At 39.6% G+C, this 18,790-nt stretch overlaps 1 protein-coding gene across 1 annotated transcript; it reads right to left on the bottom strand.

Moving 5' to 3' along the window:
• Positions 1-710: 710 nt before the first annotated feature.
• LOC117295705 lies at positions 711-18,432 on the bottom strand. Its single transcript, XM_033778420.1, has 10 exons — positions 18,347-18,432; positions 11,900-13,219; positions 10,654-10,757; positions 9,741-9,904; positions 8,755-8,938; positions 7,886-7,958; positions 7,178-7,235; positions 3,171-3,244; positions 1,975-2,050; positions 711-1,144 (listed from the first exon to the last, which is right to left on the bottom strand). Exons 1-10 carry the CDS (start codon positions 18,430-18,432, stop codon positions 947-949), a joined length of 2,337 nt encoding a protein of 778 aa, XP_033634311.1. The 3' UTR covers positions 711-946.
• Between the last annotated feature and the right edge of the window lie 358 nt (positions 18,433-18,790).

The raw sequence follows: 18,790 nt of genomic DNA on the forward strand, positions 1-18,790 counted from the left end.
GTTGTTGGTTAGCCTATATGACGTCAGGTGAGTTAGGTAAAAGTTCACTAGAGAATGATTACTTGCTTCATTTTGCTCGGCCTGATAATTATTTAGTGACCCTATTTCTAAAAATACTAAAAATGAATTGAAACTAAAGGTTCACTATGATTGGTGTATGTCACATATAGAAATACAAATGGGAAAATCAAAATCCTACGGTGTAAGATTTTATTTTTTACCCGGTATGTGTGACGTGTGACAAAACCCATAGTGCCAAATTTAACAACCCTTAGTTTTTGTAGTGTAGACTTTACATTATCAACAACTAGAACATGAACATATAAATGAATATATACTTTATAGTAAGTATTCACTTTTTAAATCTACGTACACTTTCATCTTAAAATAATTTTCACTAAAACTAAAACTATGTGATAAAACCCAAATTTGGCACTATGGGTTTTGTCACATATGTCACATTATAACGGGTAAAGATTAAATACATATTTTGCATCACCTGACCACATGTAATTGTTGTATGAGAAACACACACAGATTTCCGTCATAATTAATAGATGCAACACGTGTCACATATCACCCTAATCTTTGCGAAAGACACGCACTGGTCTTACAGTGATACAATGATTTCATTGGATAAACTAGCAGTGACGTAAGCGTTCCATATCTGTGTTATGGTTGGTCCAAGGCGATGTAGTTTGTCAACTTGCCTCTTTCGATGAAGGCTATGCGTGCGTCTTTTGTTATTTTGAACGTGGCCATGTCCGAATTGGCGGCTGGAGCACGGTTACGACTGTGGCTAAGTGTGTTGCTAAGGACGCAACGCATGACGATGCAGAAATTTAGCCGTAGCCGTAGCTGTAGCCGCTAATTCGGACATGGCCCGTGCTGTGATTATTTCTGAAAATGTAGCATACTCCGTAATCCGTATACATGGCATTTTTCTCTACTCACTGTACTCTGGAGGGCGCACTTCTTCAACAAGTATAAACGATGAAGGCGAGATGTCGTTCTTGCAGAAGGCTTTCTTAATGAGATATCTGCACACGTCAAAGATCAGTATGAAGACTTCGCACAGAGTGAGGAAAGATATCCCGATGTAGAGACCCAGTAGACCACCAAGACTGCCCAGAAGGGTTGGGAACTGGAAGAAAACGACAACCATAGAAGGAAATTATAAAATGAGTAGAACATATCGGGAATTACACTAACGTGACAAAAAACCTTAAACATATAATGCGACCATCTTTGTTATCCCATTCAAATCGAGTGTAACCAAACCGAGGATGGAAGAGCCAATAGTGCAAGATGACCGTCTTATGTCTTGCTAACCCGTGAAATACAATTATAACTAGCTTATCATTTTTGTTCTGCTACAGTAAGCACGAAAATTCGCTTACCGTTAAGCAGTGAGAGCTTCGGGGCACTTAATTATCGCAAATATCAATCACGCACACGTTAAATAAGCCCGGTTCATACTTCCTGCGAATGCTATACGAATGTTGACATCACAAACTTGCAAACTAATTCGCAGGGGTTGAGTTGTGGGGCAACTCTCTTGCGTATGAACCGGGCTTTAGGCGCATGCTGGTGGTCTAGCTAGCGATCAAACTTGATTGCTAGCTAGACCAGCATGCACCCCATTACAGTTATTTGGCGCTTGCGTAATGGGTAATTATATAGGAGGGTTTGCGGTAACACCATGTAATGACTATCTCTAAATGAGTTGGGGTGGTTCTGAAAAGAACCGTTGGTTAACTCGACGTTTCGATCAGTATGCTCTGATCGTCTTCTGGAGAACTCATTTAGAGATAGTCATTACATGGTGTTACCGCAAAACCTCCTATATCTTATTTCCACCATGCAAAGTTTCAAATCCTACTAATGGGTAATTGCTAAAATGTCTATAACATTCAGCTTCTGATAGTTGACATGAACATTGTAGGCGTCTTGAATTTATTTCCCTTGCCTTACCGTGTAGAGGGCTGACTCTCTGATTGACTGGTAGTTCAGCTCCTCGAAATAAACACGAACCCGAAGAAGGTTTTTACTGTTGACCAAAAAAAAAGAGAGAGAAAAGGATCAAGTTATCCATCTATATTGGACAAATAATTATTTGTACAGGTATATGATAATAAATAGCAAAACACAAAACTCCGTTTTGACAAAGGCTTTTGATCGACACCTAAGACATAGACATTGTCGTACATACTTGGTTCGTGCGCGAGCTAGGCATGAAATAAGGTGCACGATGGTCTAGCTAGCGATCAAGTTCAACAGTTAGCGCTTGTGCAATGGGTATTTCTTGCAACAAGGTCTTTTGAACATTCAAGTGAACATCCAAGTGACCCATTCCACAAGCAGGGCACTGAGGGCTGACCTGGGTGAGCCCCTGGAATGACGTCAAAAGCTATTCGAACGCACCGGGGATGACCCAGTGAAGCTAAATGAACGCACCCAGAGATAGCCTGAACATCTGACGTGACATGTATTTCGAGGCTCGTGAATAACGCCAGGGACCTGCCTACAAACTGTTGCATGCAATTATGTCCTCTATGCAATACTATCCGGAAGACATTATTGCATACGCAATTATGTCTGCCGGACGGTTTTGCATATGCAATCGTGTCCGCCTGGTCGCTGCTGCATAATGCAATTGTGCCCCCGTGCAAAACCGTCCTTTACAGGAAATTAAACGCCCTTGGTCGACGAAACACGTTCGCCATTTTTTTTACAAGCTAAGTGCATGTCGTGAATGACATGGGAAATGTTCGGCCTGTGGGTATTTGCTGCAATCATAAAATACGTGAATATTCATGCAGTATATAGGTACAGGTAGGTTCAGTGCATGCACGCTCGCTTACACGCGCACATACATGTACAGTCATGTACATGTATGCCGGACGGTTTGTGCATAGCCCAGGACATGATCATTGCACGTGCAAAAGTGTCCGGGGCGGACACTATTGCATGGCGGACACAAGTGCATCTGACACCGGCGTGTACATTGACCTTTGACCTACCCGGATTCACCTAGAGATACGCAGTCAAATTCTATTGCGGAGGTGGCAGCAGTGACTGTTTGGGCATTGTATCCAATGGAATCACTGGATCTTGCGGCAGGGACCTGTCTTTACTGGGAACCAGAGTCTAAAACTCATAGTACTAACCTCGTTGACTCGTCACTTGCAGACATCATAGCCGCATCAGAACTACTGTCTCTAAGGCGCCGTTGAAGATGTTCCTGTGATTCAAGAAGTACAAAAGTAAAACGTATAATAATATCCCATTTAGATTAATCAAAGTAAAGTTGGGGAGGTAGTGTTTATCTGCTCTACCTGCCAGACTTGATATAATGCCAATCTCTGGTTTAATTCATCAATCATCAACCTCTGAATCCATCATGGGGGGACGTAGAGCCGCCCAACCAATTCGTTCTGATGCGGATTGCCACAGCTGCCGTGCCCGAGACTCAAAGTCTGCTTCCAGCTGACACACCCAGGTGGCCTTAAGGCAGTGGACACTATTGTTAATTACTCAAAATAATTATTATCATAAAACCTCTCTTGGTTACGAGTAACAGGGTGAGGTTGATAGTATAAAACATTGTGAGAAACGGCTCCCTCTGAACTACGTAGTTTTCTAGAAAGAAGCAATTTTCCATGATTTTGATTTCGAGACCACGAAATCGAGCATCTGAAAGCATATCACTTTGTGACAAGGGCTTTTTTGTTGCATTAATATCTCGCAACTTCATCAACCTATTGAGCTCAAATTTTCACAGGTTTGTTATTTTATGCATATATTGAGATACACCTACTGTGAAGACTAGTCTTTGACAATTACCAATAGTGTCCAGTGCCTTTAATTCAAGTATGACGTCATATTCTGGCTAACATTGCTTACTTCATCATGGTCAAAATACCTTTCATGGTCTGATTCTAATTTTTGACCCCACCCCTATATCTGTCGAGTTTGGCGAAAAGATCTTACATTTTCGAGACTCTTGCAGTAAATTACTATTGTATTTTTCCTTTTTTAAAAGATACCCAAGGCTTTTTATTAACGTAGAGTTATCGTACTTTTCAATAATGATGCCATTGGAAAACAAACTATTCTGGTCCAGATATGAACAATAAGAGAATAATAAGGGACTAGTAAGTGCCTCTCGTTAACAGGTACTGGTAATTTTAATGGTGATTGGTTTTTATTGAACAAAATTTGTTTATGACGGCCTTTTATAGGAATTAAGTGAACGAACCGATTAATTGCAACCTTGGCAGTATCACGCTTGACACGAATTTACATTGAAGCTAAATCGTTATTTCTCAATTGAACACCACAGTAAACAATACATAGTTCGAATGGTATTGTTGTGACTTATTTCGCACATTGTTGGCTTCCCACATATTTACAAAATATCTGACAGGTACATCAGAACATAAATACTTCTTCATAAAAATAAAAACTGTTTAGTACTTATTAAAACAATTAACAATATTACGCCTTTTCCGAAATGGTACAGTTTCTTCTTTGTTTTAGCCTCTGTCCCTCTATTCTCCTTTAAAGACACTGGTGTCACATAACCACGGGATGTGGCTCCAAACAACAAATGTAAGAAAGACGAACAAGCCATGCACTCATGAAATAAATGAACAGTGAAAGAAACACTTCTAATTTACTATATACATCAATATTTAATTATGAAATTCCTCAGCGAACACTATCAATCCAAATGTATGACCAATATTCTTTGGCTCTAATTACAATTCCTTGGTTCAAATAAAATCTCCTCCAAAATTAAACCAAAATATTTTATCTATCCTTACTTCACCTAATTGAAACTTCAAATCTCAAAACGTTCTGAGCTTCACTTCAACTTACTATCTTCAATGAAAATCAATAAAGAAAAATGTTACTTTGTATTCAAACTCCACAACTTTCCTCAATTGTCAATATAATAACTTGGGCTAGTAGAAACCCTCCACTTCACTTCAAATCTAAATTACGTCTTAGAACAACTTCTTATCTCAACTTCGGCTCACAACTGGAGTGTAAAACAACTCCCTTAATCTCAAATAACAATTATTTCTTTCCAACTTCTTTTCACAACTGGAGAATAAAACAACTCCCTTAATCTCAAATAGCAAAATTTCTTTCCAACTTCTTTTTCACAACTGGAGAATAAAACAACTCCCTTTTCTCAAATAGCAACGTTTCTTTCCAACTTCTTTTTCACAACTGGAGAATAAAACAACTCCCTTAATCTCAAAATCAAAAATGTCATCACCAAAATTTATGGCTATGGAAGAAGAAAATTATTCTCCCAAATGTTAAATGTATAATGTCAGCAAATACAAAATTGCAATCCAACCTGGCTTTACTGACTATCCACAAAAAGTATCTTTACTCTCATGGAAGACAAAAATTACTTAATAAATTGCTCCCATCTTCCAATGATAAATATATATATACAAGCATAGAGTTTTTTTATACAGAACCAGTGTTCCAAAATTAGCGGGCTAGCTGTTCTTTCGACGGAATCCGTTCAGAGGATAAAAAGCTTGAAGCTATACCCAGTCTTCATTCTTGACGAAATTCCACAGTTCAAATGGTTAGCTCAATCATGGTTCATCCAGTGGGTGGTAGGAAAATGGAGTATCCAGATTAATGTCTGTCGCAAACTGTTTAACCCGGAACCAGTGCCATGGTTAGGAGTTTCCTTTAAAACTCAAACGGTGTCTGCTTGTTATAGATTTCTGTTGAAACAGCAAAATCTTCAACTTGTCGCAATGATACAATTCATCAAAAAAGATTCTGCATGAAGGTCCTGCAATATGTCTGACCTCCCTGATAGCGATCTTGGAATGACCAACCACACCCTAAACTAAGGCTGCAAGGAATTCTTAAACTCACCCAACCATGGCACCCACTCTACAGAACAATAGTCACCTCTCAATGCACACACATACACCCTACATCAGCCCACTCATGTCTTCCCAAATAAGGACTTATTCACTCAACTGTAGTTCACTGACTGCATCACAGAACTAAATGAATATTCATTGGATCTCTAAACTCTTGACCAATAAAAATACACATGGGTTATATACAGTACTAGATCACTTGTGACAACTGGATTCTTCGTAGTTAGCTTTTGATAGTATGAAAAAGTGTGAGAAACGGCTCCCTCTGAAGTAACCCGGTGTTTTCTAGACAGAAGCAATTTTCCACTAAAACATTTGAATTTGATTTCGAAACCTCTGAATTAGATTTTGAGGTCTCGAAATCAAGCATTTGAAAGCACACAACTTCGCGTGACACGGGTGTTTTTTTCTTCCGTTATATCTCGCAACTTCGATGACCGATTGAGCTGAAATTTTCACAGGTTTGTTATTTTATGCATATGTTGAGATACACCAAGTGAGACTGGTCTTTGACAATTACCAATAGTGTCCAGTGCCATTAAGAATGTTTAGTACATTCTTTACTCTTGAGATCCCATGGCAGGAAGAGTAATACACATTCTGAGAGACGATACTGTCAGTAACGCCCCGCAGAAAATGTATTTTGTCGGTAGATCAGCCAGCTCAACTAACTACCGGCATCCAATGCAATGCATCAAGAACAGCATAAGCAAATTTATATATGACTTTAAAGGGACATTGCAGAAATGGTTTTGCTAGCAAACAAGTTGCTGGCAGTGTAGCCACTTGATGTAATCCCCCATACACATAAACTGACAAACTTGTAGAAGTTCAAGATCGTCAGGCCATCTTGGTCACGAGAGAATAGTGAAAAACCGATTACAAATTTTGTTACGTATCGATGCCAAAATAAAAATGAATAAAACGCTTTCCTCAGCGATAAACTACAAACGCGAAATTAGATTATTTATTTCTCATCAAATATGAAGTTTCAGACAGAAATATTTCAAGGGATGTTTTCTACTATCATTATCATTAGACCGTGTAAGTTTTATGTAAATCTGTGATCTTCACGATTTGTGTCTCTTACAAATTCTGTAACGTCCCTTTAAAAGCCATTATGAGGTTTGATGGACACATAAACGCTATTAGGTCCGCAATATCTCTAAAGAACTAATTGGAACCAGTCATTCATTGGAAATTTCAGTGAAACCTCAAAATATTATTTCAAAATCATGGGATGAACTCACCTCATACCGTTCGGAGGGCCAGGAGGAGGCTGAGACTGACTTGGTGTAAGACGTTTCACTGGATTTAGGTTTTTACAAATGAGAGAAAAACTGAATTACCTCTTTACGAATGTTGACATTTTGTATCACCATTTTTGTTAAAAGCGCTTGACAAAAAAATGACTGACCCCGTCTGTCGTGCGCCTCAAAGAATGACGCGGCAAATGTTTTACAAGAGGAAGAACTTAACTTAAGCAATTGATACCCAACTTGTGTATCAAGAAAACTGAGCTTAAAAGTTTGATAAGTTTTCCGTAATTAAAAAGTCATTATAGGAAGGTTCAATTCAGCATTGAGATGGGAAAGCTTGTATTTGTGATTCTAGTGGCACCAGTGTAACGTAAAACCACTGCCACAATGTTACTGGAACAAGAGGTAGGGGGCCAGACAGAAGGACGTAGAGCCTCATCTAATGGCATTATTCTTGGCACACGGCGTCAAATTTGCTTTTTCTTTTAAAATATATAAACAAAATTAACAGAAAGGAAATTTCGATAAAGTAGTCACACTGTCACGAAGTGTTATGATTATCTTTCTCATCCATACGACATTTAAGTCCACAGATTTTCAGTACAACATTACTATATGTCTGATAGGAATTTATAATTTTATTTTAAAATCAACGATTTAAATGAACAAGCTTTGATCGAGGATGTGAAAGATAATTACTTGCAAGATATAGGGCAACTGCACTCCAGTTTGTCTTCTTCCCCGAGGTATTCGATCAGCTGTTTGCATGTTTCTGAAAAAAGGGGGAAAAGGAAAACGTTTTTGTTTTTAAATGAGTCAATGCCAAGATAACAAGCTAACGACGACGACAACATCAATAACAACAACGAAACCAACGACAACAACGACGATAACGACGATACCGAAGGAAACGGCGAAGGCGACGACGGCGGCCCAAAATGTGGCTCAAAAATTTAGGGGGCTCTATTTGATCGAAGACCAGAACATCAGACAAAGGGAGGAGGAGTGTGGCAAGAAATGTATTCAGGGGCTACGCCATTGAGGACACTTTAAGAACAGCAAACGCAGGAACATAACTGGCATCGTCTGCAACAGCTGCAGAAGCAGCATTGTACAATACAACATCATAACCAATTCCTCTCTCCCCATTAATTAAACTGGTCGACAACTTGGCCTGGTTTTACATGGAGGCCACTAAGGGCATATCTTCAGTTGCCCCTGGTCTTGGCCTTGTTGCCTTTTTAACACTTTCCCATTATACTTTACAATGGGAGTGCCCTTTTCAAAATGAAAGTGGCCTTGCCGTCTCAAAGATGACATTCCAGGCCTCCGACAAAACATTCGGATGTGGGTTTGGAGTGGGTTGTCAATACGTGCTCACTTTGTGCTGAGTGTATGATTTTTGCAGACGGGATTCTCCCACATCTAACACTAAGATTTGATAAATCTCTTCCACGTGGCCTTCATGGCGAGACACCTTTACTGTATTCTTGCTGGTTGCGCGCGTTACGAAAAGATAATTATAGCATGGAGGTAGAAATTCTACCTCCATGATTATAGTAACTCACGTTGTGTTTGGTTGAGAAAGCTGCACTTAGTCTTGTTCTCCAGCAGTACATCGGTCACACACTGGCACCGGTTGAACATTTCTGATTGTTCGCATGTCTTTAGACAGGATTTTCTGGAGTATAATCCCGTTGTGAACACGTGGCATTTGGGATTGTAGGGCTCCCCTTTCCGTTCGATGTAAACCTGCCGGAAGGAAAAATAGATTTTAAAAAAAAATTCTTAATTTATAGGCACTGGAAACGCTTGGTAATTGTCAGAGACCAGTATTCTTAATTCCTGAATCTAAACACAGATGCATAACAAAAGACCTGTGAAAATTTGGGCTTAATCGGTCGTCGAAGTTGCATGGAGAATAATGAAAGAAAAACCCCTTGTTGCACACATTTGTGTTCATGCAGATGCATGATGAAATACCTCAGCTGAAGTCTTTTATTATTTGAGTAAGAAATTATAGTAAACCGGTATTTTTGTGTAAAAAAATCCCGCATGAGCGAACACTGGGTGCTAGACTATATTCTGCTTTTGGGTCGTGCATTTTGGACCGAAAATGGCAGGACCGAAGAAACTGGTCCCACCATGCTACAACTCTCTCAATACACAGTTCTGAAAAAAATTATGCCATTAATAGATGGATTGCACATGACGTCATTGACCGCCATATTTGATGTAGAATAATGGAAACGTGCACGCGTGTACGTGCCGTGGACGACCTCAGCCAATTATAGACTTTCACGCATGTACGTTTTATTAAAGATGGCGGACAATACGCATCTCTTCATACTCATGCATGACGTCACCGTTCTAACCCAAAATGAGGCAATCGGCGCACGTCACACCGCCACCAGTACCAGCCACTCCATCCTAGTTACATGCAGTGGCTGCGCCGATGGACTCGTTTTGGGTTAGAATGGTGGCGTCACTCATGAATATTTAGAGAAGCGTATGCAAGGGGTCTGTTTTTTATATATTTTTTTAGTTTCTTTACCTGTCGCAACCCAATGTTGGTTGACATACCAGGGGCAACAGTAATGCCGTCATCTTCCGGGAACGGTGGCACATTGTGAGGGTGAATGGACACCCGTGCGCCGGCCTCCGGTGATAAAATACCCACATACTCAGGCATCTCGATAAACAAGGTTAGATGAAGACCTGGGATAGGGTAAAGTTAAAAATAGCGAAAATATTATTGTTGACTAATGTTGCTGATTAAGGCAAGCTAGCCGAAACCAATTTAAGAAACCAGTCTGCTGTAGTGAAGTTAAAAGGAAAAGTCCCATCGATCCTTTAAAGACAGTGGACACTATTGGTAATTGTCAAAAACTAGTCTTCACAGTTGTTGTATCTCAACATTTGCATAAAATAACAAACCTGTGAAAATTTGAGCTCAATCGTTCGTCAAAGTTGCGAGATATTAATGAAAGAAAAAAGCACCCTTGTCACACGAAGTTGTGTGCTTTCAAATGCTTGATTTCGAGATCTCAAATTCTAAATCTGAGGTCTCGAAATCAGCTTCGTGGAAAACTACTTCTGTCTCGAAAACTACGTCACTTCAGAGGGAGCAGTTCCTCACAATGTTTGATACTATCAACCTCTCCCCATTACTCGTTGTCAAGTGAGGTTTTATGCTGATAATTATTTTTAGTAATTACCAATAGTGTCCACTGCCTTTAAAGCTAAAAGTAGTAGTCCCGGTCGATTTCCCACCTTCTGTCCAGGTAGTTAGTTAGTGACAATTTCAAAAGCAGGAGAGTTCTTTTGAGAAATTGGAAATCTCCCGACACATTTACTCCACTTCTGTATTAGTACAAAGTAATGTGTTCGGGGAGGGGTACCATCTCAGAGCCCTTGTTGGTTGTCTAAGACTAAGAATTAAATAATGTGTAACTGAGTCAACTCACCGTACTGTGCCCCAGAGTGTGTGGTCATGTTTTCCAAGAGTTTCGATCCGTAGTTGAATGTGAAGCAATTCCCATACTCCTTGTTTTGGAATTGATGGAAATTTCTTAAATAAAAACGCAAACAATACTGTTGTTAAGTGACACCACCAAGGTTGTTGTCGACCCATAAATGATTAGTTATTTGTGCAAGCCAAGAGTTACAAAAACAATCTGATACGTTTGAGTGCATTGCCAGAGTCACGAGTTGAAATTTAGTCTTTTCAATTTCCATATCCAATGCTGAGTGAAACATGAAAGCCAAGATTCACAGAGAAGTTATATTCTGTGACTATACACTTGAATGAAATCAATTCAATATATAACGTACACATAGATCCCTGCGTCATAATTTATGAAATGTTTTATACTATCAACAAACGCAAAATAGACACGGACACTCGTTCACGACCAAAAACGGGCGGGAACGACTAATTTGGGAACGACGCCGCAAGGCGTCCAATGTATTTTTTAGACTACAATATTGAAGAAATATATGGCAAGCTTGGAACATTTTGGCATGAAAATATTGTACATAGGCATAAAATTGGTTTGCTGCAGACCTATACTGCGAGAAAGAGGCTGTACAAAAATTGTTCACAGTAATTCTTTATATCTATCAAGGTTTTATACTTCATCGGCAAAACATCAGGCAATGCAACTTGAATTAGTAATGGCTTTAATCAATTGTTCATACACAGATTTATCTTAGCATGCAAGTCCATTAAGCTACCTTCTAAAAGCCACTTCAACAACTAAAATGTTTACCGACAAGCAAAATAACCTAAATTCAGAAATGGGAAAGCCATAACACTCCACTAACGCTGTCATTGTACAATACAAAGAAACGGTCAACTGGTATTGTCTTCTTCATAGTTTAAAAAATGGCCTGAACCTGGAAGGACATTTTAATTTTTGGGGAGGGGGAATCGAGAAAAAGAACAGTGTGGGCGATTGGATGTGTCGGGGAGAGGGACTACCGCCCCCGGCCATCTGGTAAAGCCACTGTTCACCATGTTTCGTAACCGATGGGTGTTTTTTTCCTTTTTTTCTTCTTCTTTTTCTTTTTTCTTCAATATTACAAACATATTGAAAAAAACCCCAAAAAACAGTGTGCGTCACTTCACAGTGTTGTTAATAAAACAACATTGTGAAGTGACGAACACTGTTTATTTTCTGTAGCTTGTTGTTCCCACCCAATTCAACTTACTCGTAACTGCATTTTCTCTTATCGTATGTACACTGTAGAATCAGATCTTCAGCTTCATGTCCAAGGTCCCTCAGCTCAGCACGGCTAGGGTTGACCATCTCCAAGAAATCACTATAGTCCGCAGACTGAGACCGTTCATAAAACCCTTGCCAGTCATTAGGGTCCGTCATGTCACCCCAGTCGTAAAACTGTTCATAATGAAACTCAAACTGGTCATCGTCATAACCTTCGTTCCATTCGTTCTGGACCCAGGAACCTAATTCAAGAGCAGTGTCTGTGAGATCGCTTCCTCCGCCGCTGGTGCCCGTTCCTCCGCCCGAACCCGATGTGCTTCCATTGGTTTCCCCTCCTGAGCCGCTGCCGCTGGTGCCCCGTATGTTTCGAATTGAACGCTTCTTCCGACTGCTGGACCCGGTTCCTCCTCCTCCGTCGCTGGTACTCTGAATCTGCGCAGTAGAACCAGGTAGTTGGGTGGTTCCGGAAGATACTTGGGTAGTAGACCCCTCACTGGCTGCTGTAGGTGATGATGTTGATTGTGCAATGTGTGATGGTTGGTTGTCTGATGTGACTTCTTTCGTTGTCACATCACCGGAGTTTACGGCTGAGGCAGAGGCTATCATGGCGTCGGGATCAAAGAAGGAGGGAATATCTGAACCTGTTGTATCTGATCCCGTCATTTCTGCTTCACTGTTCGCTATCGAGGTTCCATCGTTTGTATCCACAAGACCGTCTGCTGTGGGTGGATACCAGTCAGTATTCACCAATTGGGAGGGAGCACTGTTGTTCCCCGCCTGATTTCCAGATCCGTACTCCTCCATGTATTCCTCCAACCAATCCGTGTCCCAGTCGAAGAACCACCCGTAGTCCATGGTGCCATCGTCCCCTGTCATTCCCCCATCCAGATGAATCAAGCCTTCGAAGCGAGTACCAACAAGCTTCGATCGTCTGAACCGGTTCATATTACAGATGGTTACAGACGGGAAATTCAGATACGGAGCAGTCTCCAGCTTGACTTTAGTCGTGGATGGATACCCGTAGTACTCGACGAGAACTAGGGTCGCCTGGAAGCAGAAGAGACCAAGCATGATGAGGAAAACGGCCAGCCAGAAGAACTTCGCCACGACGCGTTTGGAGCGAGTGATGGCCGGCACGCCGTGGGCTGTGGTATTCTCACCGAATGCCTTCAGTATATCGCCCAGGTTGAGCCGTGGTGGTTTGGCCGACTTGGGTGCCTCCTGAAGGCCAGGAGAAGGGGACCGTCGCTTCTTCGGGATCGGAGGCGCTCCCCATGAACTCGGGAATGTGGTCTCCGTGTTTGATCTAAAGCAAAACAGAAAAAGACCAAAGTATGATGAGTTAATAGACGTGTACGTAGTACGTACTGTGTAATTACTTCAAAGTACTTAAAGGCCCTGGACACGTTTGGTAATTGTCAAAGACTAGTGTTTTCAATTGGTGTATGCACAAAATAACACACCTGTGAAAATTTGAACTCAATATTGGTCATCGAAGTTGAAAGAGAATAATGAACAAAAAACACCGTTGTTGCACAAATTTGTGAGCTTTCAGATGCATTAAAAGACTTAAGCTGAGGTATTTTAATATTTTAGTTAGAAATTACTTCTTTTTCAAAAAACTACGGTACTTCAGAGGGAGCAGTTTCTCACAATCTTTCATACCATCAAAAACTCTCCATTGCTCGTTATCAAGTGTTTTTTTGTTATGCCAACAATTGTTTTGAGTCATTACCAATAGTGTCCAGTGCCTTTAAAGTGGCACATTGACTTCGAGTTTTGTAACAGTTTGCTGTTGGAATTACTCCATATGTTGTTTTTTGCATTGTTCGGACACTAAAACACATATAATGGGTTGTAATTAATGAGTGGTTTGCCTCTTTAAGTAGCGGAAAACCGATCGGCAATAAGCCTTTTGCGAGTTAGATTAATAAAGTCTTGTTATTAACTTGTTATTCATAAGTTACTGCTAAAATTACATGATTTCCTCAGACATTAGAGACAGTTGCTGTATCAAAATGGTCATGTGCAAGCCTTACTTATCAATGGACCCTTTCCCATGAATTATGCTAATCACATTCACGCATGCGTACAGACCCTGTTGGTTGGCAAACGCCATAGAGTTGTGCACTAAGCAGACGCGCAATCGCGTCTGCGTCACGCACCCATTAGCCGTGTACAAAACAGCGCGATGTTCCCTCATTTTGCCAACCAAAACGTTAGTGCGCACGCGCTATGTGCAATTTACATGTTTCATGGGAAGGGTCTATTTCCAGATGAGTAAACCTTGGAACCATTGTGTGCCATAAACATTTATTCAGCATGACAATTTACCAAAGCTTGATACGAATCATGTGACATAGCAACTGCCTTTATAGTCTGATGAATTCATACTAAACTGGTAACTGGTGATCAAAGACGTCCTTGTACTAGACAATATTAAAATCTAACACGCAAATTGCTTTTGTTTGTGGAATCAAAATGGCGGACCGTGTTCTGTCATGAAGTTACAGATGACGCAGTAAGTAATTCATGGACTGAGCGTGGCACACGCGAAATTACTGGCTGTTCCGACATAGACCTATAGCTGGAACAGCTGATGTTTTTGTCAAGATTTGTTTCTTCACTAACCAGAGGAAGGAACTTTGTAGATTAATACATCATTTATATCCAACCCATAAGTCTACCAGTTCAAGTTGTTCTTTAAAGGCACTGAACACGTTTGGTAATTGTCATAGACCAGTCTTCGCACTTGATGTATCCCAACATAAGCAATAATAAGCCTGTGAAAATTTGAGCTCAAACTGGTCATCGAAGTTGCGAGAAAATGATGAAAGAAAAAACACCCATGTTGGACGAATTTGTGTGCTTTCAGATAGGAATAAAAGACTTCTAGCTAGAAGTCTTTTTTTTTCTCTCTTGATGTGGAGTTATACTACTCCGTTTATTCAACAACAATTATCAGCAACAACATACATCAATACAACAAGCTCCGATACATACTGCTATTATACAACAGATTAAATGAGCTACGGGTTGTAATACATAGAAATTAAATTGATAACTTACAAACAAGAACAAGAGACATAAATATTTATATATACATTTTAGCGTGACCTAATCACGGTGTTCGAGAAAAACAATGGGTAGAAATTATTTTAGACAATAAAGGTTAATGAAACAAAAATAAATATATAAAAAGGTCATAAAAAGGAACATGGTGACGGCCTTTGGTGAAAAAGGCAATTAGTAATCGAAATTGACATCATCATTAATAGTGAAACACAACGCATTATTTCTAGTGTAAATAGTTTCGAAAGATTCTGAGCTCAATCTGGTCTTTTCCATACGGAGAAAGTATTTCAAGGATTTTTTTAACTGAATGATGATGTCAATTTCTGCTGGTCTGGAATAACTGTTGAACACCTTTTTGCATCTTATATTCCAGATCAGTCTGAGCAGTTTAGCTACGACAATAGCCTGAACTGGTTCTAAATTATAACCAAGAATTCTGTTAGAGTCATTCAAGTAATAGTGTTTGTTACCAGTATATTTTCTGAGCAGTCTTTCCACAAAGATCCAAGCCTCCCAAGTGTGGGTACAATAAATAAAGATATGTTCGTGAGTTTCATTGTTAACGTTACTAAGCGGGCATGTTAGTTCTTTAACAACAACTATTTTCAGCAAAACGTCTTTAGTTGGTAGAATTCTATGTCTAAGTTTGTACATAAACTGTTTGTCATCCGGATCCATTAACCCAAACTGAAGGCCAAGGTAAATCTTGTTCTAGGTGAAAAATGTGTTTCCATTTTACTTGCACCTTGGGAGAAACAAATTTACACATTATGCAGTTCATATAATTAGACTTCACAAATAGTTTCACAAATAGGAACAGTTTTGCTTTGATGATCACAAATGGCAAGCCAGTTACTTGTATGCACTGCCGGTCCTTCAAAATTCTACCAGCATTAATATGTCTAATTTGACATGCTCTGGCAATATCATGAAAGGAAAACAGCTCTCCTTGTCTGACAACATCACCCACATTATAACAACCCACAGATTTTAGAAGAGGGCTCTTTAAAAGTGATTCATCCCTTGTAACCTTGACATTATTCCACAATAGAACTTCCATGGCTTCCCAAATGCTGGTAAAATTGCATAAAAGCTTCCCTCCTGCGTACTTAAAAGCAACGATAAGTTCATGATATAAAGGGGTGATTTGAAGATTCTTACGAATGTTAGCAAATATGTACCATTCTAAATGATCGTCTGCTCCGGCACATTTCAACCAGTAATCAAAATACAGTTTCCATTTACCATCAGAGGATGGGTACCGAACTAACCATTGAAGCTTAAGACTCCATTTTCCCACTCCAAAATTTTTTCAAAATAAGATCATTCATCTTGTTGATCCAGTAGTTGGGACATTCAAGCACGCTTCCCAAATAGTTAATCCCTGCTCCTATCAAATTGTTCACAATAACTACTTTACCATTTAAATTGAGGTGACGTCTTTTATTATTTTAGTGAGTTACCTCTTTATCTAAATCTATGCTACTCCACAGGAAGCCGTTTCTCACAATGTTTTATACTATCAACAGCTTTCCGATGCTCGTTACCAAGTCAGTTTTTAAGTTAATATTTGTTTTGAATAATTACCAAACGTTGGTTCTGGGAACCGTCCTATTGTTATAATCCTATATAATTGTAGAAGTTTACAAATACCATGGTCGTGTTTTTGAGATATTTTTGAAAATCCTGAGTGGCTATGTCGATACACAGGAAAATTAATTCCCATTAGGAACACACAATCTGAGAAGCGTTATTACAATAATGTTTTCCAGATTTAAAGTTTGGGGCATTAAAACAGATACATTTTGCCATAACAATATTACACAAATAACTTTATATTATTGAAAGCTGCTGTAGGCTTTCTAACCAACAGCTTTGTATTGCCATTATGTTCTGAGGGTGTTCACCTTCCCTTAAATAATTTCGTCAAATATTACGTCTTCATGCCAACAAGAGCCATACAAGTTTGGCCTTTTGATGGATTATGAATTATTAAATGCATACGGGGTATAATTGCTCATCAAACGATTGTCAATATGCATGGTTTGCTTATGATTCATTATGAACACAATACAGATAGCTCAACTTGGCCTTGATTAAATATTGAGCACTTGTCATACATGACAACAAGAGTATAAGTCAGTACAAGAGATGATGATAATAAAAACGAATTCTTACAGACACTGAACAGTCACCACACTATTGGTAATTGTCAAAGACCAGTCTTCTCACTTGCTGTTTATCATCATATGCATAAAATAACAAACCTGTGAATTTTTTTTTTTGCTCAATCGGTCATCGAAGTTGCGAGAAAATAATGAAAGAAACACAACCTTGTCACACGTAGTTGTGTGCTTTCTGATGCTCGATTTCGAGACCTCAAATTCTAAGTCTGAGGTCTCGAAATCAAATTCATGGAAATCTACTTCTTTCTCGAAAACTACGTTACTTCAGAGGGAGCCGTTTCTCACAATGTTTTATACTTTCAACAGCTCCCCGTTCGTCGTAACCAAGTAGGTTTTTATGCTAATAATTTTTTTGAGTAATTACCAATAGTGTCCACTGCCTTTAATCCCTTTGTAAACAGCTATTACGCTCCTAAGAAATTATCAAATTCAAATCAACAAATTGCTACGAAAAAAATGCTAGTAAAAATAAAAGTTGTTTTGTGAATTCTCAGCATATATCCATCTGTGTATATTCATGGGAGAAGGGGGGGGGGGAATAAATTCAATCTATTTTGACGTTGGCATGTCATTCAAATAAAAAAGAAAATAATTAAGTTCCTACACATAGTAATACTTGAGACCACTTTTGCTTCGTAAATAAAATCACATAAAACCAGTCCAATATGTTGGAGCCCTGTAACGTAATGTGTATTGTCAGTAATGGGTTACTAGCAAAAACATCAGCAGACTGCACACCATTTAAAATGTCCATAAACTTCAGACTAATCGCCAAGGTTAATCTGATTTATGGAGCTTGAGTTGGTTTGGAGCCTGCTAAAGGATCTGTGTGTTTTCCCTTAAGTGGGTGCTTTAACATATCTTAGTGGCTCAACATGTCTGTTATGCAATATTACGCTCTCCTCTGGCCGAACCGCAAACAATTTTTTTAATCATAGACACTATGTTCAGCTGAACATTCACAGGTGACTTTTATTGACAATATGGCCTATAAATCAGCATTACTTTGACAACAAACCATCTACGACTAGACCCTTCATTTGAAACTTCCGTAAACTATTTAAAATTGATGGGTCTGTATATACAGTTAAACTAGTCTGTACTTATCAACATTTGCATAAAAGATGTAAAGGCACCAAGTAGTATGGGAGGGGCGTTTCGTACCCCAAAACCTCCCAAATCCCTCCCAAATCTCTCTTCCTCCCTGCCTCCCTCCCATCCGACCCTCCCCTCCAAGACCCTCGGCCTCCCTCTCCATCCTCCCTTGATGCAATTTCCTCTTTTCCCTCCTCTTCCAAGACCCTCTTGTGTAGTGTGGTTATAGCGCGTAGTATAATAGGTGTTTTCGGTTGAGTGATCACACACGTACGAGTGTGTACGGGACAGCGTATGATGTATGGAAACGAGGAACAAAAGGGTCTGAAGCCGTTATTGCTGAGGATCCTTTTTGGAAGGGACGTAAAGTGACCTGCCCTGTATAAAGTCACCACGAAGTGAGGGAATGTCATGACCACGCAACGGGTCAAGTGACAAACAAATAAATTCAAGGAACAGTTAACCCTGTAGTCCCTGCACCGCCCGAGTTTGCCGAAATAATTTTGTTTTTCTTTTCAAGA

Source organism: Asterias rubens, chromosome 10 (genome assembly GCF_902459465.1).
Source record: "Asterias rubens chromosome 10, eAstRub1.3, whole genome shotgun sequence".
In the NCBI taxonomy this organism is placed as follows: Eukaryota; Metazoa; Echinodermata; class Asteroidea; order Forcipulatida; family Asteriidae; genus Asterias; species Asterias rubens.